At 31.3% G+C, this 12,475-nt stretch overlaps 1 protein-coding gene across 1 annotated transcript; it reads left to right on the forward strand.

Annotated features, from left to right (window-relative positions):
* Nucleotides 1-6,081: 6,081 nt before the first annotated feature.
* SAM-2 (S-adenosylmethionine synthetase 2) lies at nt 6,082-8,446 on the forward strand. Its single transcript, XM_047311786.2, has 2 exons — nt 6,082-6,239; nt 6,968-8,446. The coding sequence occupies exon 2, from the start codon at nt 6,976-6,978 to the stop codon at nt 8,158-8,160; it is 1,185 nt and encodes a 394-aa protein (XP_047167742.2). The 5' UTR covers nt 6,082-6,239; nt 6,968-6,975; the 3' UTR covers nt 8,161-8,446.
* The last annotated feature ends 4,029 nt before the right edge of the window (nt 8,447-12,475 follow it).

The raw sequence follows: 12,475 nt of genomic DNA on the forward strand, positions 1-12,475 counted from the left end.
GTTGAGTCGGAAATCCCATATCCCCGTCATTTATTTTTCTTTTAGCGATTTGCATGAAGAAATTCTCATTTGATTCATGATGCCGTGCACGAAAATCTGCCCAAGCTACTCATTATGTTTGTTGACAATATCCTTATTTTGAGAAAAACTTGGGCTCAACAATTGGAAATTATATTAAATCTTAAACTATCCATGGGCATTGAGTTCTGTCGGGTCAAAAGTTAAAGAAAATAGAAGGCCACCATATAGTTTTTTTTATCAGAAATGTTAATCTGGAGAAATAATACCTCATCACTCAAAAAGTGGATACTTGATGGCAGCAAGTATTCTCCTGGACCATGACCTTATCTGGAAAAAGTGAAAAAGGAAACTTCAGAAGTACCCTTCCAAAGTTGCAGAAGTAACTTGTTAGATGAAAAAGACAACTGTAGGGAGAGTGATTTTAATTTCCAGATGAAACACTCCCAGAAAGTTCTTGGAATTTTCTGACACCCTTGTTATATCAGGTGGGCATTTCATGCATGGCACCATTTTCGTTATAATATTTGGTCACTAATGCCTTTTTGCATTAGGAAACTCATGGAAGCGACTATTATTCTATTATTACCACTATTTTTCAGCAATCACATTTTGATGGGATCTCTGAAAGCAGAAAAATATCACAAGACATTTACAAAGTGATTGGCCAAAAGGAGTATTAAAGTAAGTTAAGATTATTGTATTTATATTGAATTAAAAATATGTTTTTATTTAGTATCTTTAAAAAGAAATGGATGTTATTTTATTTTTGTTGTGATGTATGAAGAGATACATCATAATTTTAATTTAACGTAGAACTAAATATACTTTTTTTAATCTTTACTCCACGTCTTGCCATACATACCATGTGGTGTGATATCGCATGTGAAGATTCGAAATAAAGACTAGTGCTTGAAAAGGGAAAACTTCACTCACCATGAATTTAAAATAAGCACTGGAATCTTTTTTTGCTACATATATTTTTTCAATTATTGTTTACCAAATCCTTTGTCATGTCTTCTTAGACTATATATTAATATTTGTTCTTAACAATAATAATATCTACCATTACCATGGATAAAAATAACGTATGGCTTTATTTCTTTAACCTTTAACCAATAACATTTTAAAAAGAAGAGTTAGGCTTCCAATCAATTATAGAATTGGTTTCTAAAAATGTTTTAAAGCTATTTATGATAAACTGTTGGAGAATAATTCTTTCCAGGTATGTAAATGAAACATATTCTTTTCTTCACATTTGTTTTTATCCACATTCTCTGCATGCTTTAATGCATGGTTAATTTTAAGGGTTAAATATATTTTTATCTTTAAACTTAAACATAAAATTGAAATGATATCAGTTTCAAATTTTGATACAATTTTTTTTTTAAATTTTATATTCAAAGTTTTAAAATAATAGATATAATCATTTTAATATAATTATGAAAATTTTGTTTACGTCTCATATGTTTGAATTTTTTACACACACACTTTAATTCAAATATTAATTTTAAAGATTATTTGACATGCAAAAATAATTAATTTAAATGGATTAAAAATACTGTACATATTCATTTTTTAAATTTAAAAATTAAAATATATCAAAATTTAAAACAAAATAAATTTTAGTTTTACGTTTAAATTTAAAAATTATAAATATATTTAACCTGAATTTAATTAACGTTCCATGTTTTTCAACCCAAGTACGTTATTGATAGTAACCGATTTTGGAGTCTCCTTTCTCATAAAACAATTACTACACCATAAGAAAATGGCGACAAATTGTCTTAGGTGGTCGATAGCACGTTGCACGTTACTACATTTATGGTTTTCTGATGCATCCAGAATATGAGATCTGCAACTTTGCGTTGAAAAATAGCAAGTTGCCACCACTCACCCACCTTCAAACGCGTAAACAAATGGGGTTCTCTATCTCTTTCCACAGATTGTAAAGTTCAAACCTTGAGTTGTTCTTAGATTTTCCTTTTTTTCTTTTTTCTTTTTGTTTCTCTACCCATAAAAGAAAGGAATATAAAATGAAGATTAAAATTAATGATTGTGATTACGCATGATTGTCAAAGAACGTGACGTTGTTTTTCTTCTCATTGATAGAGAGAAATGGTGATGGTTTTAAAGATGATGAAGTATATCTGAGTCTAAAATGTTGAAAGTGATGAACCAGACTTGACTATGTTTGACCTACACAAGGCTAATGGGTTGTGAAGTTCATTCGTGTTGGTTTTTTTCTCATCAATTAGTTAATAATATCTAACAGTTTAGTCAACACTTCACATCGATTAAGATGATTTCAAAACTTTGTCATTTTTTCTTCTTCTTCAAAGAGCGATGAAATACCAAAAAAGTGTTATGTTATCCATCTCCATCTATTTGTTAGGTTTATCAAAGAGGTTCCTTGTGAGTTACACAAACAATAATCATATTTGAGCCAACTATATAAAGGATTGACACCACGATGTCACTGTTTGATCTATTGAGGAAGAGGTTTCTTGTGAGTTACACAAACACCAATCACATCTGAGCCAATTATAAAATATTGACACTCATCTTTACCCAAAACCTTAAGACAATGAGTTAATGGGTCTTTTATCTTTATATATTGCTCTACTTTTTCATTTTTATCCAATGTAAAACTTAGACTGACACTTGGATTCCCAACATCATGTATGTGTGGGTTTTCATTTTAGATATTTTATTTTGAGGTCTCTATATTTGAAAATTTATAACATAGTAAAATATTTTTTCTTTTCAGAAATATGAAACTGAAAAAATATGTTTCCCTCTTATTTAATTTATATATAAAAAATAAGTAAACAAGGTTTTCGGGAAATTAATTGTAATCGTGTTTTCTATTAAATATCCCATCGTGCAATGGAGGTGGAAAACTAACTTTCTTTTATTTAAAATAAAAACTTTCATAAAAAATACCATGCTATTTTTATTGATCATTTATGTTGTAAATCAAATAATTTTAGCATGAAAGGATACCTGATATTTATTTTATTTTTTTGCTAAAAAGTTATATAAATATTAGTACACCAGCCAAATATTACTTCCTAAAGAATCATATTTTCTCATAATAATAATAATTTTGGTGCTGAAAGAAGAAACTTGAATAAAAATTAGTTAATTTCTTAAAATTTAACTCATAATATATGAGAGTAGTTTATAAGTAACATAGAATAATAAGAAAATGTTTTTTTTTTCATTAGGTTGAATATTTCACTAACACAAACTTCAACCTTTTACGTCATTTTTATGTGAGTCTAAGGTTAGATATTATTTTAGGGCACATAAATTTTCGTCGTATGTAAAACACACAACGTATATGTTGGACTAAAAAGGTTCAATTAAATGCTTCAATTTACGTTTGATACTATCATGTTCGACATAAAAAAATTTGCCTTTAACTTAAATGATTCGTTTTACGTCGGATTTATAAAAATGACTATGCTTTTTTTACGTGCATTTCTATATTGTTAGATGTAAATTAAATAATGTAGATGACTATTTTTGTAATGTTAGTATCTAAAAGTAAAAGTGAAAGAGAAAATTTTATTACTTATAATTATTATTCATGAAAAACAGAAATATTGGGAATCCCTATATTCTTAAGATTAAAATAAAGTTCCTTTGTTAAGTGAAAACTATTTATATAAAATATTTTTAAAAGATAAAATAGAAATTTTTTATTTTTATAAAAAAAATCAATTTAACTCAAATATTGTGATAAAGTTCATTTAGTTACTGAAACCATCTACATTCCTTCTATAAGAAAAGATAATGATAGTTTGACAACATTTTAACACCATCTAAGTGTTATTCTGTGATTGGTCTATCTAGATGTTTATGATTATTATTATTGATTGTGAAGTATTTTGGACTAATCATGACACGTAAATGATATTAAAATATTATCAAAACAATATTGTCAAAGTATTATTATCAAAAAAAAGTTTGTGTATTTGGAACATGAAGGTCATATTCCACATTCTATTAAGCCACCAACTTACTAATAATGTTGCATAATCATTCACCTGCACCAACACCACTTTGTGTTCGTTGTTTTCTTTTCCTTTCTCTTCTTAAAAGTTCAATCAACAACATTTGACTCTCATCAATTTATCTTTTATATAATCCACTTATTCGCATTTCCTACATTTACTATACAGCAAAATTATCAACAACCAAGTTATGCTACACACGTCCAAGTTTAATTAAAATCAAAACATACAATTTTTTAACAGAAAAATAATTTTAACAAGCATGGCAATCACAAACAAATCTATATTTTTATTATAAACATAAAGAAGACGAACATGTTTAGTCCATGAACCACGGTTGTACTTATAGAAGGGCGTGGATATTTTTTTTTTCATGACGAAGAAGAAAAATAAGCAATTTATATAAAATAGTATTGCATTCTCTTCAACTCAAAATTCTAAAACTATGTATTTATAAGTCTTTTTTCATGTGTAAATCAAAATTTTCATTTACTTTAGGTGTGAGTTTGAATTCATGTTGCATTTCTATAAATTCTGATAAATGGCAATCTCACCAAACCCCTTATATAGGATTAAAATCTAACGGCGAGACAGGTAGTTCCGGTGTTCGGTCGTGTGGGGTCCACGCATTTCCTCACGCAGCACCACACAATTCATTTGTTTGTTTGTAGTTTGGTTCTGTAAGGTGTGGTCTTGTTACAATGAGTGTCTTTCTTTATATTCATCAATTTTCTCTATGCTTTCTTTTATTTAGCTTCTTTCGCTAATTCTATCGCGGTAAGTAGCATTTAGATACGACATTTTCAGTGTAGGTTCACCTGGTTACTTTCTAATTATACAAGATATAATTTAAATGTCTAAGTTATATATTAGAAAATATATAATAAATTTAAATATTATACAAGATAAAAAAACTCACTTGTTTTGATATAAAATTCTTAAACTCTTATCATATATACATATATAATTTCTCTTTAAGAAACCGTCGAAAGAAATTTCATTTGATTACATGTTTGTCCTAACTAGACTGTTATAGTTATGAAAATGATTTTTATTTGCAATTTTCTATCACTTAGTTTTTTGCTTCTACTGTTGTGGGTTGTTTTGTCTTTCTCTCTCTGGATCTAATTTCGGTACTTGATTTAACGTTGCGTATTTTTTTTACTTGTTGAACTCTCTACCATTGTTAAACTACTCAGCATTATGTAATGTTTTTCTATTTCCACGCAAACGGAAATAATTAATGTTATTTTATGAAAAACTTCAAAATAATATAGTGCAGTCTCAAAATATTTTTTTATTACAAATAGTATGTCACAATTATTCTTTCATAGAAATAAAATATTTTACTTATACAATTTCATTATTTGGTTATTTTATGTAACTATTATTTTACTTCTATGTACAATATTAATAAAAAGTGATTAATATTAATAAAAAGGAAATTTACGATTTCTTTTTCCATTAAATATATGAAAAAAGTTCAATTAATTATTTAATTTTTATTTTTTTCTAAAAAAATCAAGTCGAATTTTCAATTTGTATTAATTTCAATTTAATTTTGATTTGTAAAAAATTAATGCAATTTATTTCTAATTGTTAACAGCACTAAAATTAATAACTAATAGAGTGACGTGAAATATACATATGTTAGGTTTTTATTACGTATTGCTATGTGGATTTTCAATAAATGTAAATAAAAATTATTTAAAAAATATATTTATAAAAAATTAAAGTATTAAATAGATTTAACTATCCCTTATATGGAGAAGAGAATAATTTTTGCTTACAAGTAGATGCAAAAGTAATGTTTTATTAAGAGTATTTTTTAAATTTTACCAACGATCACGGTGGGATCTACCTGTAACGTATTGTGCTACCGACACTGACACGTTTTCCGTGGAGGTTGGTGAGTGACCGGTGGTACCCGGTTATAGACGCGCTCTCGCCATAGCAAATCACAATCTCACCGACCCCTTTGATTTGGGTCTCAAATCTAACGGCACCACCGCCGGTTCCGGTATCCAGTCATACGAAGGAGGCAGTGATCACTATAAATAGGGAGACAAGGTTCTTTCTCTTACCCTCACAACACTAAACCAGTCACTTGCGCTTTGGTTCTGCACTGTCTGGTGACTCTGGTTTACTTCCACTCACTGAATTTCTTTGTTCAAATTCCATTCTTTCGTTCTTTTGGAGGTTCGTTCATCACGCTTCTCTTCTCTTCTATTCTCGTACCGTTTTTCTTTCTATAAACCTTGTTTTCCTCCACAACTGCAAAATGTTTTCTTCCCAAATTGAATTGCTTTCTGTCTTGTCCTTAACTAGACCCTTACGATTATGGATCTGAATTTTATTTATATTTCTTTTCTTTTCTTCTATGCTTTTCACTGTTGTCGTTTGATTATCTGAAATGGGATGCTATTTCTGTTGAGTTTTGGTCTTTTGCTGTATAGATCTGATGTTTTCACGTGAATACTCTGTTCTAACTTATTCTTTCTCTGTCTGGATCTAGTTTTTGTGCCTCATGTGATAGTGCTCATTTAATCTTTTCTTTCTTGAACCCTTTAGCGTTGTCTTCATTTAAAATTACTTCGATGAGGGATAATTTTTCTTCTTTCAGAAATCCAAGATTCCTTCCAAGATGGTGCCCGGGAATCCTTGTATATACTTTCTTATCGTTTTATCTGCAATTATTTTGTTAGGATCAGCAGTTTTTCTAAAAGTAGATCAAGATGAAGCTATTTTAATCCAACTTGGCATAAACTTTCGCGATTTTCTATCAATTTGCTCTAGGGATGTATGCTTTAATTTACTTTGTTTGGAATATATGATATCGAATCTCAGCTGCCATTATGGCACCCACAGATTTTTTTTCTTGCTTAAGCATATGTACATTGTAAAACTAAACGTTGTGTCCTCTGCAGCTTCATAAATGGCAACCGAAACCTTTCTCTTCACATCTGAGTCTGTGAACGAGGGTCACCCCGACAAGCTGTGCGACCAGATCTCTGATGCAGTGCTCGACGCGTGCCTTGCTCAGGACCCTGACAGCAAGGTTGCCTGTGAAACATGCTCCAAGACAAACATGGTCATGGTCTTTGGGGAGATCACAACCAAGGCCGAAGTAGACTACGAGAAGATTGTCCGTGACACATGCCGCAGCATTGGATTCATCTCTGATGATGTCGGTCTTGATGCTGACAAATGCAAGGTGTTGGTGAACATCGAGCAGCAGAGCCCTGATATCGCCCAGGGTGTGCACGGCCACTTCACCAAGCGGCCGGAGGAGGTTGGTGCTGGTGACCAGGGTCACATGTTTGGCTATGCCACTGACGAAACCCCTGAATACATGCCGCTCAGCCATGTCCTTGCAACCAAGCTCGGTGCTCGCCTAACCGAGGTTAGGAAGAATGGTACCTGCGCTTGGTTGAGGCCAGATGGTAAAACACAAGTAACTGTTGAGTACTACAATGACAACGGTGCCATGGTTCCAGTACGTGTTCACACCGTTCTAATTTCCACCCAACATGATGAGACTGTGAGCAATGACCAAATTGCTGCTGACCTTAAAGAGCATGTTATCAAGCCTGTCATTCCGGAGAAGTACCTTGATGAGAAGACCATCTTCCACCTTAACCCTTCGGGCCGATTTGTGATTGGCGGTCCCCATGGTGATGCTGGTCTCACTGGAAGAAAGATCATCATTGATACCTACGGTGGCTGGGGTGCTCATGGTGGTGGTGCCTTTTCAGGCAAGGACCCCACGAAGGTTGACAGAAGTGGTGCCTATATTGTGAGGCAGGCTGCGAAGAGTGTTGTGGCAAATGGGCTTGCGAGAAGGTGCATTGTCCAAGTTTCTTATGCCATCGGTGTCCCCGAGCCATTGTCAGTGTTTGTTGACACCTATGGAACCGGAAAGATTCCGGACAAGGAGATTCTCCAGATTGTGAAGGAGAATTTCGACTTCAGACCTGGAATGATCACCATTAATTTGGACCTCAAGAGGGGTGGCCACAGGTTCTTGAAGACAGCTGCTTATGGACACTTCGGAAGGGATGACCCTGACTTCACATGGGAAGTTGTCAAGCCACTCAAGTCAGACAAGCCTCAGGCCTAGGCGTCTGCTCTAGAACTTAATCCCTCCCTTCACAATTCATGTGTTGCTAAGTCTTCATGAATAATTTGCGTGTTTCGTTAGTACTAGGTCTAAAGCCATTTCCTTATAGTTTAAAAACTGTTTTTTTTACTTAAAATTTATTTTTTTGTTGATTTAATATTACTGTTTTGATGCAATTAAATTTTATGTTAATTTTGTACCTATTGATTGTAATCTAAAAGGGTGAAAAAGCCCCCTGCAACGCATTTTATATTTCACAAAATTGAAAATTCCATCCCTTATAAGATGTCTCTCTCTAGTTCGTTCTGATTCGTATCTCTTCTCTCTCATATCTCTGCATTTGTTCTCTAATTAGATATAGGTTTAATGCTTCACTGTATGTTTTGGTTTTGATTTGTCGGATTTGATTATGGAATTTGATAATGTTGTTCTGAAATTATAGTAATCAGGGTCCGGATGGTGTTTCGACGATGTCCGTTTGGATGTTTTTCAACCCAAATACGTTATTAGTAGTAACAGATTTTGTAGTCTCCTTTCTTAAAAAGTAATTACTTTTACCATAAGAAAATGGCGACAAGCTGTGTCTTGGGTGGTCGATAATAGCATGTTGCACGTTACCACATTTATAGCTCATGGTTTTCAGATCCATCCAGAATATCAGATCTGACCTTTGCGTTGAAACACGGAAACAGATGGAACTCTATATCTCTGTCCACAGATTGTAAAGTTCAATCCTCGAGTTGTTCTTAGATTTTCCTTTTTTTTTTCTTTTTGCTTCTCAACTTTTACTCATGGTTCTGTTCTTTACCCATAATATAAAATGAAGATTAAAATTAATGATTTTATTCACCCATGATTGTTGAGAAAACGTGACGTTGGTTTTCTTCTCTTGATGCAGAGAAACGAGGCACACTTAAATGGTGATAGTTTTGAAGATGATGAAGTATATCTCAGTCTAAAATGTGGGAAGTGATGAACCACACTTGACTATTTTTGAACTACATAAGACCATGGTTGGGAAGTTCATTGGTGTTGGTTGGTCACCAAACCAGCCACCTTTCAAATAATTAACAACAACATGGGATTATGGTTTTTTCACTTGCATAAATGTGTCCATTAATTAATAATATAAATGTGTCCATTAATTAATAATATCTCTCATCACCCACTTTTCATTCATAGCTTTCTACTCTGATAAAAAACCATTGCTATTATATATTCATTTTCTCCGTATCAGACATCGTCATATTCATCCTTTTTTTAAAGTTCCCGACCGAATAAATATGCTTACACTTTAGAAACATTCAACTTCATAGATATTATAGGATATATTTGTTAGTTTAAATATTTATATATTAATAATATATGTTATTAAATATATGGTATATTAAGTATTACATTATTACTGTTATTCTATTAATTAGGTAAGATGTTATTTTGATATTACTTTTGATATTATTTTGATATTGTTTGTTTTTATCATATAAGTGATAGAACTTATAAACTCTATAAATATGGATGACATTTTACTAGGAAATACACATTTTTTCATACTTACTTTTTTTTATTCAAAAGATTCAAATTTTTATCGACTTGAGTATTAAAGAGTCTTTTGTAAGTGAATATTCTCTTGTGTTCTAACTCACATGAGCATATATCAAGCTTCTCCAATTCATACATCTTGTCACTTGTTTGAAGGTTCATACTCTGAATTCCTATAAAAGCATTAATGCCCATTGTGGGGTCGAGGTTCTAAAGACGAACCATTGGTTCCCTTAATCTCCCATTGGAGATGAATTATCATTCTTCTTAGACCTTGATTCGGGGACTTATGTTTTGTTACACCCAATATTCCTATAATTGGAATACTCCTTCCTTCTTCCATCCTTTGAAGCGTTTTTTAAGGACAAAACCATGATGAAGTTTTAGATTCCAAAGTAGACAATATCTTGTATACGCGATGATTAACCCTAACAATGATAGTCAACAAACTTTAGATCAAAATATTGGCATCCATTGTGTGACCTTGCTAAAACTTTGCCTCAACCTCACTCTTTCATGGTTACTACTAAAGTCAAGCCCAATTATCATACGAGATTGACTCCAACTTAGTGATAACCCTTTAGAATCATATGTGAACGTTGATCTCAGGGAACAAGCAACGATGCAAGTGCTACGACGAAGAGCTTGAAGCCTTGCACACCTAGCATTAAGCGGACCTCTAGGCACTAAACCAAAAATTGACCAACCTAGAGAACAAGAAGCCTCCTCTGCATTTCCGTCCTTGGAGGGAAACTCCTTAGTCGGTAATCTAAACATGGCATTTATCGAAAAGTAAGGAGTTTCCATCATGAAAGCATCGCGACAAGAGCTGTACTCTCGTGCGCTAGGGAAGCCGTTAGGAGGAGCGTCATGCAATTCTTGAGTAGATAGCAGTTTGTCACCCGACAATAGTTCAGGGTGAATCACAGTCAATCTACTTGACATATATCCCGAATAGCTTGTAAAAGATCAACCTAGCAAAGGACCAAGGAGACTCGTGGTTGATCCTGTCACTCAAAACAAGATAATGGTGCACGATGGCATCACAACCCTGTTAGGATGGAGAGACGATGGAGTCTCAGAACTCTATTATCGACAAACGGATAAACCAGGAAGGACATCAAACTTATGAAGCTAATGGAACTTCCAAGTTTATGGGACTTATATACATATTTGTCCCAACAAATATGGTAAGTAATACAACCCAACAAGATCCATTTACCTAAAATATGTGATTAAATCTCAATAATTTGACTACTTCATGATATTTCCTCATACTATACATTTACAAAATAGATAGTATATTATATAAGATATCACATTATTATTATTATTTTACTAATTTATCATATATAAGATAAAATGTTATTTTGATATTATCTTATATTATCTCAATGTTCTCATTAACATTAAGATCCAAATTCTTATGTATTGACTTGAACATCAAAAAGACTTTTACAGATAATTTTTTTCTTATATTCTAATCTTCAACAAAAATTATAATTTTTCAATTTATATATATCTTACTACTTATTCAAAGATTCACACTTCGAATATGAATAAGAACATTAGTTAAACTAAACTATTCACGAGACAATTTTAATTTTTTTTGTATGATTAACATTTTAAACTATTAATTATGCTACCATCACACTCACTGTACTTCAAAATAACTACTAATATATCACAATTAAATATATGTCACATTAAGAATTCACGGGGTTATTATAAAATTTTAAAATAATCAAATTAACTAATTTTTTAAAAGTATCAACTATTTGAAGTACTTAGACCTGTAGAGATTAACTGAAATTTTAGTCAAACCTTTCACATCGATTACGTTAATTATGAGTCTGCCAAATTTTCTTGTTCTTGAAAATGCAATTAAATGGTATACTGTATGTCATAAAAATGGGGTGTTTTCTGTTTTTTTTTATATAATACTAGCTGATATGTATTTAACCCTTAAAATAAATTGCTTGGATTAGTTTTTGATTAAAAGATAGCTAAAGTAATCTATAACTTGTAAGATAGCATGTTATTTATATTAATCATTTGATGTGCTAAATTAAATATTTTAGTAATGTTACTTACTAACCAATATTTTAGTCATTCCTAATATTAATCATAATTTGTGTGTAGGAAATGTGCTAATTTTTTTTATAATTGAACGCGTAATGTATGAGACAATTTTAAGTAATACAAAACAATAAAAGAAAAAATTATTTTCTCATCAGGTTGAATACTTGAAAGTAAAAGAAAAATTGGTGGAAGAGAAGACTTTTCACGTCCAAAAATTATTATTCATAAGAAATAAGAATCGTGGGTATTACTATTCTTAAGAATAACTAAAATTCTTTTAGTTACGAAAAATATTACATAAGTACTTTTTAAAGATAAAAATTTAGCGGGAAAAAGAAATTCAATGACTTAATAACAAAAACCCGATGTTTATTAGAAAAGTTTATATTTTAACTCGAACAATTTTTTTTTACCTTCCAAAGAATTGTTTTTGTAGCAAAAATCCACTAAAAATTATTTCTTGAAGACTTTATTTTCTGAAAAATGTTCTTTTTTCCAAAATGTAAATCAAACCTAGAATATATATATAAGCAAAACACGGCAATCACTCATAAACCCTAGCCATAAAGTCTTATAAAAACAACACTAAAATAAATCATAAAATTAATATTTGACAACACAATTTTAAGCTTATTAAAGTAAATAGTATGATAAATAATTTGTCATTGTCACAGTTTTGATTCGAGTTACT

This window comes from Vigna umbellata, chromosome 5 (assembly GCF_029865625.1).
Source record: "Vigna umbellata cultivar VRB3 chromosome 5, Vumbellata_1.0, whole genome shotgun sequence".
Taxonomy (NCBI): Eukaryota; Viridiplantae; Streptophyta; class Magnoliopsida; order Fabales; family Fabaceae; genus Vigna; species Vigna umbellata.

Bases quoted from the DNA above. Each gene is read 5' to 3' on its own strand.
- SAM-2 (XM_047311786.2), top strand. From the start codon at position 6,976: ATGGCAACCGAAACCTTTCTCTTCACATCTGAGTCTGTGAACGAGGGT.